Source organism: Epinephelus moara, chromosome 1 (assembly GCF_006386435.1).
Source record: "Epinephelus moara isolate mb chromosome 1, YSFRI_EMoa_1.0, whole genome shotgun sequence".
Classification (NCBI taxonomy): Eukaryota; Metazoa; Chordata; class Actinopteri; order Perciformes; family Serranidae; genus Epinephelus; species Epinephelus moara.
In genome coordinates this window covers 23,501,546-23,525,173 of record NC_065506.1, presented here as the reverse complement: position 1 = coordinate 23,525,173, position 23,628 = coordinate 23,501,546, and the positions used below count along the sequence as shown (strand labels likewise).

Below are 23,628 nucleotides of genomic sequence, written 5' to 3'. Positions count from 1 at the left end.
AGCAGGTGTATTGCTACACTAAGCTACAATGTGTTCTTCTGTCGTACAAAGATTGATGGAAAAAAAACATACTAACTAATAATAATATTGTCTGTACACACTTCATATGTTTAGATTCGCTTAAGTCTTGGAAGCAATGGGAAATGGTAAGGACTGGGCTAAATGGAGAAAATCAGATATCACAATACATTTGACCAAATACCTCAATATCGATATTGCAGTGATATTATAGGGTTGACTGTTGTTGCAACCACAAATAATTATACAATGAGATTTTTAATAGCAAGTGGTTAAAGGCAGCTGAAATAGACTGATCTTCAAAAAATGACATCACTTTACTGTAATGCCGCCTTCAAAACCACGAAAAGACAACACGTACAATATTATGACATCCAAAATCTAAGAAGATATCTGTTCTGATTTCACAATATCAATATAACATTGATATATTGCCCAGCTCTAGTTAGCATTGATGAAAACTGAAAGACCTGACCTTCTAGCAACTCTACAGCAAATTTGTAGGTCTTGCGAAAACATTTACGTTTGGCGGTGTCATCTAACAGTGGATGCGTTGCAGCATTATAATATCTGTTGACAATGTGACACTAAATCTATAGCTTGTCTTGACCTTCACAACTTAAATTGCAAACTTAATTTAAACTTGTTGGCTCTTTATGTATGACGTAACTTTTGTCAAGCTCTTCCTTGACATTAATCTCTCTTATTATCCTGCAAATTGGAAACGAAAACGTCATAGTTACGGTCATCGATGCTTTGCCAAGACTGTTTGCTTTCCATAATATATTTGATTGGATGTTTGCATTCTCCAAAGTGCCTTTCTTTCTGTGAGTGACTGCTTGATATGAAGGCTTATTAAGCCTGTGGCAATCAATAGCAGCCTAAATGATAATGTCCAGTGCCCAACTCAAGAGCTCAAGGCCTGAGGAGAAACAGACCTGCCCTGCCCTTCCTCCCACTTCCTTTTGTACTGCCTTTCCATGTCTTGCAGTCCACAGCTGTAGCAGCCATCACACAACCTCAGGCAGGCTAGTTAGCCCTGAGAAAAGAGCCTGAACCCCCGATCAATAACTTTAGTCTTGTCTGCCTAATTGCTCATTGGTCGACATTGGCGCCAGACTATATGTAAGTGCATGTTCCCCCGAGTGATCGACTTCGGCTCTATTTCCACCACTTCCCGCCTAGTGTTGGGCTCACGGTCTGCCCCTCTCTCTTCTCTCTTTTCTCCTGTCCTCGCCTCTGTTCACCCATGTTCCGAGTGGAGAAAACCTGACCTGATCGGCTTCTTCTCAGTTATCTCAGCGGGATGAGACCATCCAGAGACTCTAAAGAGATGTGTTGCTCCCTCACCAGGCCCGTGACTCTCAAGCTGCTCAGGTAAATATCCGGGTTTAATGACGAACAGGAAGATTAGCCAGTTACTCTCGCTTGCAATTTCAATGAGCGCCAGGAAATTAGCCGGTGTCGTTTGGGGTTTTCTGAACGGCTTATTATATGATCTAATGCAGACGCACTTTATGAGCGTGGAGCAGAGTATGGAGAGGGCAGTATTGATTGTGCTCATTGTGAATTATGTGAATAGATAAAAGTGTGAGTGTGCATATATATTAGGCAATTATGCGCTCAGGTGCTAATGTAAAAATTCTGCTGAATAAATATGAAATATGCCTCTATCAGCATCCAACTTGTGTTCCCTCGACACTAGTCATTTGAGATGATAATTGGGATAGCATGTTTGCCTTTTTCTGATGAGACGAGATATTGTGATAGCTCTCCTCAGTCTGGATTTAAATGTGTATTGATCAGTGTGAGGCTCAGGAGCTCAAATCAAAACAGCAGTACAGCCCCCGCACACTTGCATATATTTCTGCCTTTGTTTTTCACATTATGTTTTGGAGTAATCTTACAGTCCTTGGACATTTAACATCAGTTACTGTGTAACATTAGAAGCTCATTTGTGTTTGTTCTCGCTCTCTTTTTCCAGTAGTAGTGTGCTAATGTCATGATTTAAATGAAGTATTGATCAGTTTAGGAGGGGAGAATAGAGAGAGAGGGAGCGATTGTGAGGGAAAGAAAGCAAGACCAGGGTTATCAGTGTGGATCGCATACAGAAAGAGAGTGCTAACGGATGAGACACGTTTTAAGCGATTCCGTGAAATGGATTTCTGCATAATCTGTATTTTTAATTCAGGAATAACCGCCAGCCTCTTTTGTTTGACTTATTCCGAGAAGCAAAAACGGACATGGAGATGACACAGTGCTTTGAAGAGGGCAGGAATGGAAATAACTGTCTTTTTTTTTTACTCTTGGTTTTTGTTGATTTCATGGAGTATTTGCCAGCCTGTGTACAGATAGTTTAGTAGTGGTTTGTCCTGGTTCCTGTCCGGGTCTCCATCTTGTCTGGTTTTAATTCCTTCGGCAACGACGACACCGCAGCAGCATCTGGCACACTGGATTAAAGCCTCCGTCCAAGTGAACCAGGAGATAGGTCTGTTTGTCTTCCTCTTACTGTCCTCCCTTCCTTTCTCCTAAGCTCCCTCCTCTTCCTCTCTCTCTCAGCGTCTTTGGCTCTCTCTCTCCCCCTCCATCCCGTCCCCTCTTGTGATTTAGCACTTCGAGGTAGTATTAATTAGTGGCCTGCTTATTATTGTTGGCGCACTTACTGTGCAGGCAACTGTTGCCAGTTTTGCAAGAGCGGTGTTTTCCACCGTTTGCTAAATATCAAAACTATATCGCTGTGTATTCTGTAGCTGCACTGTTTCAGTATAACCTGTTTTTTTCCTCTATAAAACAATGATATTTAAATTTTCTATGATTGGTTATCACATGATGTAACACTGTGTTGTCTTTGAATAGGAGATTTGTCATTTTTAGTTTTTAATTTGGATTCATCCTGTTCTTATAGTTAAAAGATTTTGCAAAGTGATTTATTTGTAATTTTTTTTTAACAAGAATTATGAAATCCTGAATGTGCAAGTCTTGATTTTGATTTTGATTTTGTTCCGTGTTGAATGTCATCATCTACATAGAGTTATTGATCAACTGATATATATTTATTTATTTGAATAAAGACATAATCCTAGCCATCACAATAAGTGTATTGTTTGTGATTTCATTGTGCAAACATTTGTTTCAATTTAGTATTGAATTTGGTTTCAAGAAAATTAAGCGTTATCTTCAGCAGTCCTTCTGACACAGAATTAGCAGATGCAGGCAGATTTGAGGCCTGCCACTGACAGGACAGGACAGGACCTCTGGTTGGCTTTATTTCCGAGCTTCTGCTCAGGAGGATGGGGAACCATGGTGCATCTTAGCCTCAGCTACAGACTGAGCAGGTTTGCTGCGCAGAGAGGATAGGCTCTGTGTACTGGATTGATTTTTCTCCTCCTCTCGCTGCCCTGCCTCCTTTTGTGGTTCAATAGCTGGACATCCAGGAGCAAGGATCTCTCAGTCGCTGCGTGAACTGCGGGAGAGCCGTCTGGATCTCCGGAGGAACAGAGTCGCATGCAGCAACACCAAAAGCAGCTTCAGAGGCAGACTCAGCAGGCCCAGGAGCTCCAGAGTCAGGTACAGTGCTCACTGCTAGGCCCGGGGTTTTCCAGCAGGCCTCAGACTCATCATGCTTCATGCGCCCATCCCTATTAATGCATTTCAATCTGAGTAGTATTTTGAGAAGCACATTTAAAATATTTCCATCCCAGCATTGCTTCATATTGATTGAACATGGTTTTGCTGGTGCCATCTGATCTGGAATTATGTAGCTTGTGGCGTCACAGTAAAAATGTATATATGTACATTAAGGACTGAGAAACTGATGATCAAAAATTCAACATTATGGCATTTGTGATGCATGTAAGTGCACAAATGTTGCCCAGAAAGAAAAATGTGTACTTCACAGATGCATGCAGGGATGTATGTCCACTGAGTCAACAGACAAACATGTTCTGTATGACAAACAGGCACTTAGTCACATTGACAGGCAAGACAAACCCTGGATTCTGATGATTGATGACTCGGGTTTCAGACATATATTCAAGAAAAAATGCTGCTTGCCACCTTCCCAGAGGAAAAAACACTGACCAATCTGAACCACTGACTGTTGATTGATGGTGTCTGTGTCACCTGTTGCTAAGCCTCTGGGCAGACTCTGTTTGTGTTGTTCAATGAGAGCCTGAGGTGTCATCTCACTCGCACTCTCTCAGTATTGTTGACTGGAACATTCTCAGTGCTGCCTTAGTCACTGTGTGAATTTATACTTATTTTCTCTGTCTCCTTGCTGCTCCTCCAGATGTCATTGCCCGCAAATATCCCCCAACATTTTACTCACTTTTTACCCACTCTGATACTCATTCAAACTCTCCAGGACCTGCCGACTGTAAATTGTTCCTGAACCTAATTAAATCTGTTTCAAATTAAAAAATATCCTGTGGAGTTTTTGGCCACTTGTGGCACTGTAGAGCAATATTTTGATTAAAGGTTCCCCCTTATTTTGTAACTTGTGTTTTTATAGGGATGCACGCACCAAATCAGAATGAGAACAATGTGATAAACATTATACAGACTGCAAATATCTGTAAGAGTTAGTAGGAGTAATGTGTTGAATACGTAGGAAATGCAGTCAACATATTTGTTAGGCCTAAAGAGGTGTTACTACGAAGCAGATTCAACACAGCCAAGCTGTCTTTGCCTTAGCTAGTCAGAGATAACAGGTACCACAAAGATGGTTATCGGCTTGCTCTGTTAACCCAGGCTTTCTTCTTCAGGCTTTGTGCACGTTCCCATTAAAAAAAATAGTCAAATGATGTGTTGAGTGTTTCATTTGACTCTTGAAATTGATCGATCCCATGCCGCCTACTTATACTTTGGAAGAATATTATAAATGGAAGCAAATCAGGACCAAGCATACCAATGTAATTCAGAGGCTTCTTTTAGAGCCAGTGTGGGCAAATGAGCCAGAGAACACTATGAACGCATTCAGTAGTTCAGGGAAAGCAAGAACAACTTAATGAATAAAATAAAGATAGATTCTTACTCAGATTTTCTGCATCACTGATATACTGTAGGCTCCCCTTGCAAACAAACAATCAAACAAATTTAAAAAAAACAAAAAAAAACGCAAAGTGATGTGTAGGCGCTACTTTAATTGCACAGCTTAGTTCTGTGGCATTACTAATGTCATGTTATGGCTCAATAAGTTTGCATGTATAAAGTATTCTCTGAGCTGTTTACTATATAGTGACACTGTTTCCAAAGGAGATGACTGGTGAAAGGAGCTTTTTAGCTGATTTCAAGCCAAAAATCAGAAAATAAACAGATCCCAACGAGGTTAATTTTTGTAACCCTCGAATCGTGCTTTGTGGTACACCTATAATGATACTTTATATAATGTGGTTTGGTGCAAAATGACAAATACAAAAGGTATTGTTTATAATGACAACCAAACTCCAAAGGTTCACCTTTAACTCAGCATCTCCATCAACATCCAGCTCATGTGATTTAAAACTCATTGTTATGAGTGAGGACTGTCTGCTGTACTGCAGCATTAACACCCATGAGATCATTATCTCATGTGACCCTGCACTGGTAAAGTATCAGCAGCACAAATGAATATTAAAAATACATCCTCAGAGGACTTGTTGGTTTTGTGCAGTGATTATAAAGTTAGATATCGTAGAGCTGGAACAAAGTTCTTCAGGATATAAATAACTGGTCTGTAATCATGCAAATTATGACCGTTTCTTGGCAAGTTGTGTATGTACTATAGATGCAAACTGCTCTGCTCGGTGGCAGGTTGTCTGGAATTTTAGTACTGTAAATCACACAACTGTTGAAGTGCACTTGAAGCCTATGTTCAATCTAAATTATATAATTATTAAAAATTAGTCTTCTAAGAGGCTGTATTGATTTATAAAGAATAAAACTTTTATTCTTTTAGCTTCATTGGTCCTTCACATGCTATTACCGGGCCAAAACAATTTCTGGGTACTAGAAGCTCAGAAATACATGACTAGTATGTCATGATTGTTTTTTCTGATCATCAACTGTTAATACCACTTAATGAATTTCAGCCAACTGCATCCATTTGATAGGAACATCCCAACCATGTAAAGGTTACTGCCAAAGCAGATGGCATTTCAAACAAATCAGAGAGTTAAGCTGAAACTAAATTGAAATCTGAGGAACAGAGGGACGGTATTAAAGTGTTTAGTAAGGCGAAGAATTGACAGTAAAATTGTTTTCAAACCAGACTGTATTCTATTAAAGACTTGAAACGCTTACTGCTTTCAGTCACTTACAGTGGACAACTTACAGTATGTCAACTTTAAAGACTTGTACTCAAGTTTCGTAAATGTGTGATTTGGATTGTAATGTGCCATGGTAGAGTATAATCTCCATCTTTTTCTCTCTGTCATGTCCTCTTCAGCTGCAGTTAAAGGGCGCCTGGAGGAAGAGAATGAAGCACTAATGAAAAGGAGTATAAGCTGGAGTGGAGAGCTCAGGTCAGCGTGACTACATTTTGACCAACACACATCCACACACATGTCCAATCTACATTCACATTGGCAGGGCTACACACACTGTATGTACATACTTGGGAAACAAGAAAGCAATCACGTCCAACAGGGGACTCTGATCCAACATAGTGCTTCCACTCTTACATGTCAAGGTCCATAAAAGTAATGTTTCTTCTGACTCTTAAACTTTGTAAATTCACAGGGGTCACTGTACTGATCTGCAATGTACGTTCTTTTATAGTTATATAGCTCTCCCTTATTACCATACCGATATAGTAATAATCATGGGCTGTACTGTACTTCCATAATGGAAGTACAGTATCTGCCGTATAATTAGGGCTGATTGTCAGTACTTTATACCCTTAAGGTATTGCCCTTAATAGCCCAGTTCCAAGAAGTATCAAAACTTCTCCAGTCAAACAATCACCACAAGTGTTCAATTCAATGCAATGTGATTGGCCCACTGCCCCAGCAGCTATAATATACAGTCTGTGATATGGTGAAGTTTAATGCAGTGTATTTGTCAGAGCTGGCTGTTCAGTGTGCCAAGATGCCACCAAAATGATACAAAATATGGCTATGCTTAACATCTGTGGTGTCTGGTGACATTTTACACAACTTCCATTCACATGATGGTGTCAAATGAAGCAGAAAAACAAGGTATCAAATGATAATCTGTTGGTATCGGTATCACTTCGAGGGCACTGGTATTTGAATTTTTAAAATGATACCCAGCTCTAACTTTAATGCTGTAAAATGTTGAATGCATAATGTACTACAAGCAACCACCTGCAGATCCATGTAGAGTAGCAGCTAGATGACTAACCTTAGCTCAGGTTATGGTTAACTCACTGGCCACCCTTGCAGCAGTTAGTATGGTGGATCACGTTAGCTGGGGAAGTAATCTGGCAAGCCAGCCAACTGACATATGCACTCACATAGTATTTTGCTAGTGATAACATTGGCGAGCAAGCAAGCTAAGTTAGCCTTCTATCTCTAACTAAGCTACGCTGCATTGATCTGGCATTGGTTGCTTCATAGTGTCAGCTGATAAAGTAATTGCAAACAGCATGCTGACTAATTTGCCAGCCAGATCAGCCTCTAGTCTGGAAGAACTAAATGACGTTAATGACTCAAGACAATATTTTGCTTTATTAGCTAGCTAGCAATTTGTCCACGTTAGCAAGCTTGCTAAAGTTAGCTAACGTAAGTTGATCCAAATTACAATGTCACAATATATCTCACATGTCAGTGCTTCCTGTAACGTTAGGACTTCTTTCCAGCACTGGGGGGCACTGAAATTGTCATACTGGGCAACAAATGAGACAATAATTAGCTAGCTAGCCAGCACATCCCGCCAGAGCTCCGAGCTGCTAGGGCACTCTTCTGGCAACTAATCTTTCACTAAGTCCCGCCCCTCAAATACAGACTGGCCAATCATAGTGTAGCATTGGCCAGCTCCGACAAGGGTTGGACAACGGGCTGTGCTCCATGGACTCTCATATAATCCTTTCAGATTTCTGGCTGGTTTAGTGGATCAGGAGCTAAACGTTCTGCTTGGGGCACATCTATTAATGATACTCCTTACCTGGAGAGGTTGGAAGGAGATATATGTTTTTGCCTGTTCCAAAACCAAAATCAAACCCTGAAAAGTGTAGGGTTAGCTAGCAAGCTAGCTAGCTACTGAAGGGATAGCTCACTGAATGCACACACATGCTACTTTTGCTTTTTAATGATTATAACAGTGAATAAAAACCTACCCTGCTCTACAGGGACCAGTGAAGGGAAGCAGGGAAACTTTGCAGATATTCAACCAGCTGTGTGTCATCGCATGTGTACAAATGAACAGTGTTTGGCTTCCCCCAGAGCTCCCTTCCCATCACCTGGTGGAGGTTCACCGGCTGTGGCAGTGGCCATGGGGGGAAGCCAAACAACTTTAATCTGCACACACTGTGATGTCCCTTTATTTTCATTGTCTGCTGTCTTGATCGCCAGTGATGTGGTCATTTACTTCTAAACTGTGATCTGTAGCCTATAGTTAGGATTTAGCTTCTACCTTCATCTTTTTAATTTGTGTTTGCTGCTGAGTTAGTTTCAAGTCCTGGATACTTCCTTCAAATGTATTTTGTAGACCCCTCTGTCTGCCTTCTCTGAAATAAATTTTTCGTTTTTCCAAAAATTTCTTCAGGGAGTGCAGTTAGTTACAGTGTGCACTCATGCCAGCTCTGAGAGCTTGACAAACCATCGCAAAGGGGTGGGGCTTAGCGAAAGGTCAATTGATGGCAGCCTGGACCTTAGCCACCGTAGCAACTCAAGTTCAGCCAGTGCAAGCCTCAGCCCTAGGGTTCCCAGTGGGCTGGCAGCTAGCGCAGCGCAGGGTGTAATCTATGGAACTGCAGCAACAGAAGTTTGCTAATCTGGTGGGGACTTCTGGTGGTCAAGAAGGTAGTCCAGGATCAGACCCCTGGCACTTGGGCGCTTGGTCTTGCTCTGGCTGAATTTGAGTTGCTGCAAATGAAGGTCATTTTCCGTCAGGCCACTGCTGCAAAATGTGTATTACGAAAACACAGCATGTGTAGACAGTGTTGTGATGGGTGTTGGTCATTTGTTGATGGTACCAGACTCCATCTCTTAGCCAACTTTAGCTAACGTTGCTAATGGAGCTGAAGAGAGGTGAGGCACAGGAATGCACATATTGTCACATCCTTTGGATTTTCTGGGAAGTCTTCTTCTGCGACTCCTTTACTTGGAAATCAGTCCACAGGCTGCTAGAGGCAACAGAAAAAGGCGGGGAAAGATCGCAGTTTTTGAGTTACATTACAACCTGTTCACTCAATGGCAATAAAAAAACAATTTATGCATTTTTAAAGATACATACAGTACCTCTAATAAAAACACTAACAATAATAAGTGTTGTAGATAACTAAAATAAAAGGAAATTTCAGCAAGAGTTACGAAACTAAAATTGAATTTAATTCTAGCTTTGCTTTACTTTTTTGTTATTTGATGCCAGTATACTCTGGACTGTCACACTCAATATTGCTAAACCATAAATGGCCAAGGTTTTTTAAAAATTAAAACTAATCTGTGAAAGCCCCTCAACAACACAGAGGTTCAGCAACCAGGTCTTTCAATCAAGGAAGCCTTTAATAAACAGGTCAGCCAAACAAGCCTGCCTTGGCCAAAAGTTTGCATTAAGACTCTGTGCACCTGCCAGCAATCGGTGAAATTCAGATCTTCACTAACAAAGTAAAATTTCTCTGTAGGTGGATTGCTAATAAAAAATGATGGGACTGGCCGTGGCCTCTGTGCCTGGATAGTTTATTGAAAATATCAGAGAGAATCATTGTGGATTTGAATTTAATTTGTAATTGTTGTGCTTTTCTGCCTGTGGTTCTGAATGTGATTGTAACCTCTGTGAACTTTTGATAGGCATCACTTTGACACAGACTTTTCACACTTCTTCTAAATGGTTTCAAGTGGGAAAAAAGCAATTAGCAACACTTTGCCCAATATGCACAAAATACGCCATATGTGTATTTTGTGGATAGCTTTTGTGGGTTCAGCTGCCTCAGCTATTGCTAATACTTTAGGTGCAGAAAATCAAACATCCAACAGTCCAATCTCTATTGACAAGCAGTAGAATTCAATAAAATGGGCCACTCATAAGCACTCAGTGCTTTTCTTAGACTTCATTTTTTGAACACACTTTTATAGTAAGCCATGTTTACCATGAGTCAGTGTCTTGAGTTTCTGGCCTGCTAGATTTGTCTCAGTCACTTGTGCTTGCTGTCATTATAAAGGAAAGGACTTCGGCAACTCTATATCAGTGCCTCTGGTTTTAGAATGAGAAGTTTAACAATCACATGAGTGTAATGTTTGTGCCACATAATGGTGAAGGTTCTCAGTCATCCAGGTCATGGTAATCTTAAATGCTATATCATAGGCAACTGGACTTGCTTGGGTTTCTTGAAGATGTTTCACCTCTCATCTTAGAGACTTCTAAAGTTCTTTGTGCCACATACTTTGGCCATTGACTGTTTGCTCCTGCATGTCTCATTTCTAGTTGTGAATTCCCTCTTGGAAGTTTCTTCCTTGATCTGCTAGCTGGCAAGTCTCAGGACAAAAAGTGATGGATAGTTAGTTAAACATAGGTATGGGTCTTACACAAAATGTGTAATGCTAAGAATGAGGATGGATAGTTGAACTCATTTCCATGTGTTTCCAGAACTGGAGGTGAACCTTCACTCACTGCTGGTCTCACTCTCAGTATCAGAAGAAGATAAAACTCTAACACCTATCTTTCGGTTTGGAGATGACCATGAATCTGTTGTGTGTTTCATACTGTATTACAGTATGTATTTAAAGGAATAGTTAGCCATTTTGACAAAGGAACTTCCAGAAAGTGGCTACATCTGGCAAAGAAATAGTCCAGCACGTAACCTTTGGTAAAAACCAAATCTGTTGTTTTTACGCTTTGTTTTTTAGAAGAATTAAAGAAACATTTTGAATGTTAATTTGTGAGCTCTATGAGTGCTGCTTGGCTGATTTTTTTTTTTTTTTTTTTTAGTTTTGGACAGAGCCAGGCTAGCTGCTTACCCCGTTTACAGTATTTATGCTGGGCGAACCGAGCCATCTACAGCTTCATGTTTGACAGTCAGTTATAAGAGTGGTCTCAATAGTCTCGTATAAATCTCACCAAAAAAAGCGAATAAGCATATTTCCCAAAATGTCAAATTATTTCTTGAAGCATGTTTGCTTGTCTGTGTTTATCCTTAAGGTGTAGCAGTAATGACAGAAAAACGCTCTTTGCAGAGTGCAGCACGGGGCTGATTGGCTGCAGAGATGCACCCAGGTGGGGCACAAATGTAAAGACCTGCAGGCTCATCTGGGGCAGAGACCTACCTCGCTTATACAGTGCCAGAAACACACACAGGACACCGGGAGCAGGTGAGAGAACCACCACTTTCTTAAGCATTTAGATTTTTTACTTAAGCAAATTAAAACTCTTAAGCTGACATCCGAAATATTTCTGCACAATGTGCTGTAATTTAACAAGAAATATAGCTTAACTGATTTTTGCCAGTGAGACTTATTTTAGCTGCCATGAATAAGCTAATCAGAGTAATACATTCTATATAGGTAACTCAAATGATTACCTGCCTGAACATTTACCAGCCAACTGTTGGCGGCGAAAGTAATGATACGGTTGTTGTAGTTCACAAAACAGAGCTACAATGGATTCATTGGTAAATTACATAGGGAAAGAAGGGTAAGTCTTACCTTGCACAGCAGCTGGACCCAGGTGATACCACAAGATCAAATAAAAATCCATCCTGTCAGGCCTCCAGTAAGGGACTTGGCATTTCATCTGGGGGTGGTACCTTACGTCCTGTGTCATGCAGAGTGTTGTGTGCCTGATAAGCATTCATGTCGGCTTGCATTGGGTCATCTTGTAATTTTTTGAATAAGCTAGCAAAACTGTAACCATAGAAGTTGTTTCTTAACCTAATCTTTGCCTTGAGATTAAACGTACAGGAGACCTCACGCCTAACTGTAACTTCAAACAGTGAGGATTTTAAATTCTTTTGTGAGTCTTGATTTACGAAGATACACTTCGATTTCTGCTCCTTGTACTACTAGCAAGGCTGCAAACACAATGAGTCTTCCCTGCAGATTTTCAAATGACTTACCTGACTGCTGATAGGTTCTCAAATTGACCATCATATTTTTACGCTTGAAAATATGTACAACTGAATAGTGCTTAAATATATTGATATTTAGATGGACTAAATTATCGTCCATGTACATCAGTGTGAGACCAAATATACAAATTACAAGAAAACATGAATAATATATTCTGTATGCTTTCATCTCATATTGTGTGTCTGTATTATTCAGTCTAGTTTGCCAAAATTCCAAGCTTTAGAAAACATCAAGCCCAAAATTTGCCCCATCAGTCCATCTTCTTATTTTCATCAAACCAAAATCATTTGGGATTTTTGTTATAATATAAAGCATTAAAGTGCACTCACTGGCAGAGATGGTCATGGAGCTTGCCGAAGTGAACACTTCTACGTCCTGCAAAACCACGCCCATCTGTGTGAAATGCCAGTTTTTTAGGGATTCCCCTTCATGTCATATGTTTGTGTTCACACCAACAGCGGTTTGGAACAATTAGCATCCTGTTAGGAAGTACTGGCAGCTACGGTCATGGTATAGGTGTGCATGACGAGACAAGAAAAGGGGGACTGTTTATTCGAAACAACAATGGCATTTTTTTTTTTTTTTTTGGAAGTTTAGGGTAGATGCTGCAAGATCATTAGTTATATCTCATCTGGAGAGGTTTTTTTTTTCATGCAATGAAGGTTTTTCTCCGTGTTTTCACTCTTCTTCTGGCTTTGGCCTCTGTGATAGACAAGACAGACAGATGGTTCAACCAATCACATGCCAAGTATTTCTTAAAAGTGCCTGCCCTTTTCCAAACAGTTAACAATGACAGCTACTCAGATTTGTTCTGTGTAACAAACCATCTGGAGCGCCAGGTGAGGGTAAATCTGCAGCATTGTAAACAAGCACCAGCACCAACTTTACTTTCCAAAGTATTGAGAGTTATTACTGCCTGTCTGTCTATATAGTGTATATGCATTGTCTTGCATTAGCACCTCAGGTTTAATGCATTGCCTTTCTCTCTCCGGCACCCATTACTGCAACACTACATTATTCTTATTCACTGGAGGTTTAGGAAATTGTATGCAAGAGAAAAGACGTGTGTGTGTGTGTGTGTGTGTGTGTGTGTGTGTGTGTGTGTTGGCACCGGCAGACGTGTGTATAAGTTTGCAGGCCTATTTATTTTATTCATGCACATGTGCACGTATGTGTGTGTTTGTGTGTGGGCACATGTGGGTTTCTGGTATTTGTCTCCTCAGTCTCTGTGTCACCTTTGTTGACTTTGTCTCTCTCCTTCTGCAACACTGTGCTCTCCGCTTTAATGACGCATATATCCTATCTCCAGTCGCTGCCTAATCCTTGCAGCGCTGGCTCAGGAACAGATTACTGCTTCCAGACACCAGAGGAGAGAAGAGCAGAGCAGGGTGGGGGTTGGAGGGTAGAAAGGTAGAAAGAGATGCCTCAGTGATACAATATACAGAGAGATCGAGGGGGGCCAGCACATGCATGTGAACGTGCACACATACACACAACATCCATTGAGATAATTTCGAATAGAAATACATCCACTGTCTGTTTATGCTTTGTTCTGTTACACCACATGCTCATTTCAATTACCTTTTTTAAAGTGAAATAGAGCTCTGACATTTTAGATTAGAAATAAATGTGTCACACAAACAGTCAGTGCAATGCAATGCGCCGTGGAAAGCTTTGTCCCCAAATGCCTAGTGTAAGAAGATAAAAAGTAACACTGTGAAAGCAAGACACTGGACATCTTACTGATTGCTGTGCTTTCTTGCCATTACATGCAGAGTTGTCCAACATGGCTGCCTCAATCAGCAGGTACAGTGCTCCCGTCAGCTCAGACCTCAGCCAACAGAATCAAAATAGTGATTTTACGAGGCAGGGCGTTCTCCATAGCAGATCAATAAAGTCTTGTGTTATTATTGCATTTTGTTCACATTATTATTCCCTTTGTAGGATCACAATGTTTTTTATATTTGCTCAGCCAGTTCCAGGCACCCTCTGGCCTGCTGGGCTTTATTTCTACAAACTGGTAAACATGTTCTGTATTGTCAGCTGCTACTTAGCACTCAGTCATGTGTTTCCTTATACATCCAATTTTGAGGGTTATTCAAGATACAGTACATATTAAAGCTTGGGACATAGTGGAAGTAGAAGGTGAAGGTAAGCTTGCCCCCTTCTAAACATGGTTATCTTGTGGGTAATTAGAGCCTCCAGCAGACCCGTAGCTCCAGGTGTAAATAATTGGGAGTGGTATGTGCTGAAGTGGTGTTGTCTGTCCAGCGGCTGCTGTCATCATGCCGGCTGCCTCCCAAGAACATGACTTTTAGGACCAAATGATTGCTAATAAAACATTTGATTGAGAGGAGAAGAGAGTGAGCGCCATAAACAGGCTGGATTCTGCCCTTTAATTTCGCCATCGTCAGAGAATTGGTTTTGCTGTGCTGCAGAGTAGGTCCCACACACAAGCAGTTTAGTTGTCTGCCCAAGGACTGAAATTTAATTTAGCCAGTGTGTTGTGAGTGTGGGTGTGCGTGTGTGTGTGTGTGTGTGTGTGTGTGTGTGTGTGTGTATACGCATGTGTGTGTATGCGCATGCGTCTGTCAGTCTGACTGTCTTTGTCTGTGCCTGTGTGTCTGTCTGCATGAGTCAGTTTGGAGTGCCTCTGTGTGCAAAAACTGGCTTTGCATGAACTGCATATGTAAGAGCTTGTGCTGCAGTGTTTGTGTGTTCGTGCTGTATTTTGTGCTTTTTTTTTATTTATTTTTTTTATTCTCCAGTGAATTAAGCATTTTACTCCGCCAGGTTGTTACAGTACCATTTTACACCGTCTGGTTGTACTGAGGCGGTTATTTGCTCCATACACTGCTCTGTTGTTTCTGGATTTGAATACTTCTTAGTGTAGTTTTTGCAATTGATGTGTTATCATTGTGCTAACCTGTAAACCTAAGAATGCCCCCAGTAGCTGTTGGCATCATCAGTTTGTTGCAGAAAACATTTTGGCAGTAATTTTTAGTTGAGTGTATGCTGATTGCATGTTTAGAAAGTACATCAGCCGAATTGTTTAACAGTGGTTGCGTTGGGATTTCAGTGTGGCTAGTTTGTAGCACTTCTTTGTGTGTATGTACGTGTGTGTTTATGGTGCTGGTTCCTGATGAAAGCCTAGAGCAGACGCATATATCAGAGCTCCAGCACTAATAAAAGGCCAGCAAGCTGTGCTCCTCTCCTTCTGGGAACAGCACCGCTTTTTACTGCTTCTCTGACAGCAAGATAAAGTGCCCTTCCAATTAGAAAAATATTTGGCCACATACCTACCAACAGCAATCCTGGGTTTTTATTTTTCATGCCATTTGATCAGGAATTCTTGCTATTTTTACAGTGTGCTTTCTTATCATCGGGTCCTGGGTATGCACATGTTAATGTGCACCCCGCCACTGCACCATAATGCTGTATAATGAAATAACCGTGGTTTTATTTTGGTGTCTCTCCTCTCATTTTGGTCTTTCTTCCAGATGGGTAGGGCTGTGTTCACTTCTGCTTTGGTTTGGGAGTGAGGCAGTATGTGTTTTAGCATTTTGCATGAGAGGATTCATGCTGCTGTGTGTGTTTGTGTTGATGTCATTCTTGTTGCCCCTGTCATCCGTCTGTGCCTCATACAGAGATCTGTGCATATATACTTAACCGCTGATGCTAGTCCCCATCTCTGTTTAAGAATACTGTAGATGGTTTTTTCCCCCGTTTTTTTTTTTTTTTTTTTTTTCCAGAGAGTGCATTAAAATTAAATTCTCTCTTGTTGTTGTGAAAAGAGGCACACGTAAAAAATAATTGGCTGTAGGAGAGAACAAAGGGCTGGCTCCTCTCTCCTCCCTGCACACCCCAGCCAGGCATTAATATCAAGCCTGCTGCATTGTTCTGCTGTCTGCAGCCATCCCCCTAGCCAGACACTCAGCTCTGGAGAAGTCACTTTTAATGTCTGATAATCAAGGTGAATTTTCAAAAAGCTGCCATTTTCAAATGATGGTGTATATATTATGTGTAGATGGGAGTTCAGGAGCAGAGGAGCTCCACTTGGTGAGAGAGGGAGCGTCAGCCATGCGAAGTGAAAGAGAGACACCTAACGGCCACAGAGGGAACTGCAGGCTGATTTTTAGCTCTAATCAGAATTCTGTGAAGGACGGAAGCCAGCTGGTGTATCAGTGTCACTGCCGAAATTTGCCTGATAATTTCCTTTGTATTTAAGATACTTGTTTTTTGAGTGTGTCCGTGTAAAAAACACCTTGGTGTCTGCTACAATGTACACAGCCCAATATTGCAGCATCTGTATGTGTCTCCTGTGGCAGTGGGGTGTCAGGGGAGTGTATTTGTAGAGTACAGACACTGCCTGCTGTTGCCCCTTGCTGAAGGGAGCTCTTGTGCAGCGTTATTGGGGAATCAGGCAGCCAGCACCAGAGCAGTGGAGCTCCATTTCCCTGCTACAGGGCACAGACTCATCTTCCTCTTGCTCCTCCCATCTCCCCTCATCCCCCTCCACTAGGTATGATTATTTCTCCTCCGCTCCACCGCACCATTATATTCCAGGTCCGCAGTTACCCCTCCCTGCTGTCATTTTTCATGGCATGTTTTTGCCCGTGTGCAGTGCTGCACATTTGCACTGTGCCTGTGCAATATGTTAAGGAGGTGAATATATGCAGTGTGCAGAATGTAATAAGTATATATTTATTTTCTTTGCTGGTGATTTACTGGTTTTTCCGGTGCTTGAGAAAAAAGGCCGGCTCTAGCCATGTATCTTAACAAACATGACTGCTGCGTATGCACTCGCCTCCAAGGCTTTTTACTCACCGGGGAAACAAAATTATACATCTGAGGCAGGCTGGTTGTTTTTCGTGCTATGACTGTTAAAAACCTGCTCTGTATTTTGGGGTATAAGCCTTGCTAACGCCAGCTGAGTAAAGTTTTGGGTGTACGTGGCATTTGTTACATTTCAGATACAATTTTAGATTCGGTTTTGCAGCAATCGCAATGTTGACAGCTAATCAGGAGATTGGACATGGTGGCTCATTGGGCTTTTGTTTGTACTTAAAATACCCCTGTAATAACTGACAGGAAGCCAGGCATACAGCCATCAACAGCAAAGGTTGTTCACCATCTTCTACCTGCCTCTACATACTGCCCCCCAGTAGTCCTGCAAAAAACACAGGCATGATATGAGTCTCCAAAACGCAAATACACCACACACACACACACACACACACACACACACACACACACACACACAGATATGGCTGAAATTGACATTACAGTCAGAGGGGAAGTAGATCTAACCCCGTGAAACAGTAGGATTTAAATGGAGTCTGTGCTGGGAGCAGCACGGTGTACAAGTCTCCCTCTGTGAAGCTGTCACAGTAGGACACTTGCAGACTTGCATAACCGAAAATAGAAAGAAAAAAAAAACTTAATTCTTAAAGATACACTACCTGATTTTGTTATTGTGCCCACTGCTGCCCATAATTCAGAAGCATTTCCTCCCAGCTCACCGAGGATAAGTTTGAAAAAAAAAAAAAACAGCAGTGAGCAGGAAAAAGAAAACAGAAACAGGAAATGTGGAGGCGATATTGACAACTAAAGCAAACTCAGAGAGTCTGCTGCAGAGATGATGTAAAATATGATCCAGTGTGTGTATGAGTGTCATTGATTATTTGAGCTTTAAGTTTTCTTGCTAAAAAAAAAAAAAAAGACTCAGTGCACTAGTGCAGTACTCTGTGAAATGAAGACACTTGTTAATTTACACCCCACTGTGGATGTGTATTCTTTTAGATGACTGTCTATATTATATTTATGTATCAATATATACTGTCTACTGACAGCATACAGATATCTTTTATATATTGACTCCCTAATCATGTTGACACTCTAATTTTAAAATATTTACTGTGGTGGTTTTGTTTGTATCCAGTATTATAGTGCAGCGTCTATATATAGAGAATCTGTCCCCTGGCTGTGGGTTTCAATGCAGATCATATCATACCACATCTTCTATCAAGAACAATGTCGAGTGAACAGGCAGGCTCATATTGTATTGTCATATCCGTCAGTGTCACAACTGCCAACAAGGAGGCTCAAATTTCTTCTTTTTGTGTTGATTCATAAAAATGTACAAAATTGAATACATCTCAGGGCTTACAGTGCTTGTTCATGCTCCCGTACGATGCACCTGATACCTGGTACGTCGCCTTGATGTAACATTGTTTATAGATAACTCGGTTTTGCCTTCAGTGTGATTGCATAATAACCAAGCATTCAAATGTGTGAGTGCTTTATTTGTTCCCCGGCAGTAGTCGTGGTAGCATTATTTTTCTTCGGCTGGTTGGAGGGCATACTTTCAAAGTGTGGATCACAGCTGTGGTGCAGAATAAAGACGGAGAAAGGAGGAGGAGAGGGCCACAGGCATTCTGATGAAAGGATGTGCGGGGAATCTGGAGTGTGGAGAGAGAGGGAGCGTTTTGCCAGTCCAGTGTGGCAGAGCAGGTCTGGCCCCGTGCCAACCTGGGCACTGTGCCCACGAGGAGGCAGTGTGTGGCCAGCACTGACTGTAGCACAGAGAGAGAGCAGGAGAGATGCACAGACAGCAAGAGAGAGACAGAGAGATACAAATGTGTCTGTGGGGGGTGTCTGAGGCTGACTGGCAGAAGAGCTTTAGTCTGCATTTGCATGTGAAGTGGCCAGGTTGTGATACAGCAGGAGAGAGGAGGGCGGCAGGGGAGAATGAGGAGAGATTTCCTGGGCAGTGTTATGTCACCAGCTCTATTACTGATCACAGGCCTAGAGTATACAAGCAGCGCTGGTTAAACTTGCAGTTAAACTTGTATCCTGTTCTTACCGCAGAGGAGTCGACAGAACAATTGGCACAGTTCATTTAATCAGGCATTTGTTGTTTCTTTTAATCATGCACTTGATTGTTGCTGTTAATTGCTTCGTCTATTGTTTCTTTATGCACTGCCTGAGTAAATACTTTTTCCATGGGACGCAAATGTTATCTCTCTGCTTTGTATGCATTTACATATTGTTTGCCTTTCTACATATTATCTCCCCCTCCCTCCCCCTCTCTCTCTGTTCTCCTCTTTGTATCCTTAAAATATTCTGCACACCCCTCAGCAGTTCCGCATGGCAGACAGCCCTAATATAATCTGTGCGTCTGAATTCTAATTTATACCGTCAGGATAAAATAAATAGTCTGCAGTTAATTATGGGGAGCCAGCTCCTGGCTTTGCCCCGGTGATTTATGAAGTGCACGTAGGCATTCTGCAACGCATTTTTCTTAATTTATTTTTAATCTGTCTTTCAATTAATTTTACTGCAAACGTCTTAATGATGGCAGAGGGCTGCGTTAATGAGGCCGGTGAGGTGAAATGAACAGGCACTCACCCCTGTGGGGTGGAAGTGAGAGGCTTTGAGGATGGGGTCATGCAAAGGGTCTCATGCAGCCACAGAGGTTCCGTCCCTGCCATGTCTTTACGCTACCCCCAAGATGTTTTTAGCGTACCGCATGTGTCAAAGGAAATGGCTCTACTGAGGAAAATTATCATTTTCACTTCTTTTGGAGCAGTTTGTTTCGTGATGTGCAGCAGAGTTTTTTTGTGCCTTATTTGACTTCCTCCAGTGAAAACAATACAATACAATGTCAGTTGTTCTCAGTGATTGGCATCTTCACACCCACCATCACTTCTACTTAAGCTGGTTCATTCAACTGTTGTAGAGGAAGTGTCACTCTATTCTTGAACTACGCCCATTCATCCAGTGATTTTGACACTGCGTGATTGTCCAATTCGCACATCTTGTAGACTACTCACAAATTCAGCCCATGAATAAAAGTCGTATTCACAGTGGAATTGAATGAGCCGTGTTTTTTTTGTTCTTCTTTGTGACTAATGACTTCATGGTTAAGTAAAAATGTAGTGCAACTTTCATAGCCTGGCTGTTTGCTGACTGACCAACTTGAGGAAGTGGATTTCAGGTGTTGTTACTTGCTTGTCTTTTTGTCTTGAAGCTTGTGTGGATTCACAATCTGCTTGCTCATACAGTCATTGTCCCTGTGTGTCTTGACTCGGGGCTCTCCAGAGGAGGGAGAGAAAGCAGCAGTCTCTGCCTCACAGACAAGAAAATGCCTCATATGATTAGAAGCATTTTATCCATCGTTTCACCCCCTCTCAAATTAGACCAATGTCTCTTCTGTACTTGTTATGCACCATCGTTTTCTGCCAATTAGCATGGAGCGTCTCAGCGCTGGAAGGGCCTGGTGTGGGGTAGGCAGGAAAGCGATGTAACCGTGGTGGTCAGCTACCAGACAGCTCACATCAGCCTACCCCATTAGGGACATCCGCACACAGCTCTCTGCATCAGGATGCTCTCATTTACCGCCTCCACATCCAGCCATTTATCTCTCTTTCCCCCGCTCTCACTCTCTTCTCTCTCTCTTTTTAATTTTCCTCTCAAAAACAGATCCCACATTAAGCAGCCAAGCATGGCTGGCTGCAGAGCCTCTCCTGAAAGAGCAAAGGAATGATTTAATTTCTTCTCCTCTCTGTCTCTGTGGCCTCCTCTCCCTGCTCATACACAGATCATTACACACAGAGGCCTCATTTTCATCTCCCTGTGAGGGCACATGCAGGGCTTTAACTAGTCAGCCACGCCATGGCCATTGCTGACGATCAATACCTGTGGTCAGGACGGAGCACGCAGCGCTTCCTAAATAGGCCCTGCAGGTCCAACCATAAAACACCTTAGAGGCCATACATGCCACCCCATAAATCGCGCTTTTTTTCTTTTTTGGCTTTCATTCCTATGGTGGAGTGAGGGGAGCCAAGCCTGTGTTGGATAGGTTACCCATTGAGCTGGGATAATGATGATTATGAGGTCATGACACTATCCAGAAAATACTGCTGAACTAAAGGTTCAGGGCAAGAGTTCACTCCAAATGAGTCTGGTTGGCATGGGGAAGGGATAGGGACAGGTTTAGAGCTGAGATTTTGTGTTTCTTAGTGTGTCCACTAATTTGTTCATGCAGGGTTCCTGTGGATCTTTAAAAGAGTCTTAAAGGCATTGAATTTATTAATCTAAAAGTAAGGTCTTGATTGTTATGTTAATAAGTCAGTCCTAAAAAGTCTTAAAATGCTAGGACATGGGGAGTAGGATTTTACAAATGTTTTTATCTTATGTTGGGTTGTAAAATCTCAAAAATATTTTGAATAATTTACTCAATGCCTGTTGCATTAACATCAAACAGATCAGAATAGCAAAACCAACAACACTCATGTTTTGTTTCCAGCCGGGATGTTCAGAGCAGAGGATCCACCCTCTACCGCCAGGGCCACACTGCCTGCGAAGCGCAGCGCACCGAAATTCTCGCGCGTGCCGGAGAACCTCCGTTCACATCAGACGCGCATTTCTCCACGCTGTCGACAAGCGATTCTGCTCCCAGCTGTTATTTTTCACTGCCTGGCTTGACACATTCGCTCGCGGCTCGCGCAGAAAATAGACCAGACGCCGAACTGATCGCTGCAAATCGAGAGCCTGCCGCGGAGCTTCCCGGCACGGCGCGGCCAGTGTAGATGACACAGTCGGTTAACATGGGCGCCAAAAGGAAACTGCCTTCACTTCTCGGCGCTTCGAGGCTATTCGCGGCACTATGTCAAGCTCAACTCACGGCGGCACTATGTCAAGCTCAACTCACATCCCAGCTACATCAGCTGATCTCAAACAGTCCAATCAACTGATGGAGCAGCTGATTGATGGAAGGGAGTCAGCTGATAGATCACATGATTCCTGTCTATGCAACCAATTGGTGAATCTCATTCAGGGCGCCCTATTTAACCTGCTCTTGCCTGCCTACTGATGCTGCTTCCTCTGCAAGCCACTTTGCAACCCACCTCCACCCCAGCTCCTCCTTTTCATGTTGTGTCTGACTTATCAATGTCATTTCTGTTTGTCATTGATGCTGCTCTGTTCTGTTCCTGGGAGGGCCTGTGCTGCTGGTCTCCCTGCCTTAGGCTTTCCATGTAGGCGCATGGAAGAGCAGGAAGGTTTGCCTCTCTGCCTCAGGCTTTCCTTGTTTGCATGTGGAAGGGCAGAGAGGTGTGCTCTCTCTCCCTCTCTCTCTCTCTCTCTCTCTCTCTCTCTCTCTCTCTCTCTGCCTTAAGGCTTTCCATGTAAGTGTGTGGAAGAGCAGGAGGTGTGCTCTCTCCACCTTAGGCTTTCCACGTAAGCATGTGGAAGGGCGGAGAGGTGTGCTCTTTCCACCTTAGGCTTTCCACCTAGGTGTGTGGAAGAGGCTCCCTGTGTAGGCCTGAGGAAAAGCAGAGGGCCCCCAGAGCAGAGCCATATTGCCAAATATAATATTGCAAATAGAAAAAAAATGTCTTTGATTAAAGTGTTCCTGGCTGAACTTCAATTTTGGTTATTGTATAGTTGTTCTTACATTTCATTTCAAGTGGCACTGGAAAAATCTTAAGTCTAATTTGCCTTAGGCAGTAAGAACCTCCTGTATAGGATCACATATGAGGCATACCCGTTTTTCTGAACTGGTAAAACAAAAAGTTAGGGAGGGAGTGACACACTTAGCGACGTGACAAATGTCTTAAGTGTATGCAGCGTGCAGCATTTAAAGTACATGGTATGTATTCTGCTAAGACATCAGGGCCTGCAGAGATGGTTTAATTTAAACAGTAGGCTACTCACAACTGAGAACTGCTAATGAGATTTTACTCAGTTGGAACCTAAATGAAACTGAGATAAGCTCAGAGGAATAGTCAGTTCGAGTTTTTCTGTATGGATAGTTCCCTGTTTGGGTTTGTGGATTGCAGGATTGGGATAGGTGATATATGGACCAGATCAGAGTTTGCCTGGGGGCTGGTAGACACAGACAGAAAAATGGATGTGTTTCTCATCTTGCTTTCGCCTCCAAAGCTCTCAGCTGGCCTGATCCCTACATTAACCAAACAGATAGCCAACAACTTTAATTACCTTTGCATCCAGTCGCTCTCCCCATCCACCACTCCCCACTTCGCCTGTGCAAATGAAAGAAAGAGAGGGATAGAAGGAAGAGAAGCATAATTACTTATTTTACTGGAGTGCGGCAGAATGCCTTTTGCCAAATGACTCTAATTCCAAATGGTTAACAAGATTTTTCTTTTTAATAGAGCCGAATCCATGTGACAGCAAATTGCTTTCCTATTTGGGGCCTTAATGGCTTTTCATACTTTGCACTTCCAATAAGCAGTAAACTCGGAAATTAATATTGCACACTGTGTTATGATGCAAATGGGAGCGAGATAGCAGAGCTGTACCTTCACGCAGAAACCTCTGATTAGATCCATAATTGCTCTGGTGAGATGATTTTTCCCGTTTG

At 42.2% G+C, this 23,628-nt stretch overlaps 1 protein-coding gene across 1 annotated transcript in view; it reads left to right on the top strand.

Annotated features, from left to right (window-relative positions):
- LOC126393718 (uncharacterized) overlaps positions 1-23,628 on the top strand; it is a 148,779-nt gene that overhangs the window by 111,482 nt on the left and 13,669 nt on the right. Inside the window, exons 4-6 of the mRNA XM_050050024.1 lie at positions 3,441-3,585; positions 6,443-6,518; positions 11,314-11,483. Coding sequence (XP_049905981.1) covers positions 3,441-3,585; positions 6,443-6,518; positions 11,314-11,483 — 391 coding nt within the window. The remainder of the gene's footprint in view (positions 1-3,440; positions 3,586-6,442; positions 6,519-11,313; positions 11,484-23,628) is intronic.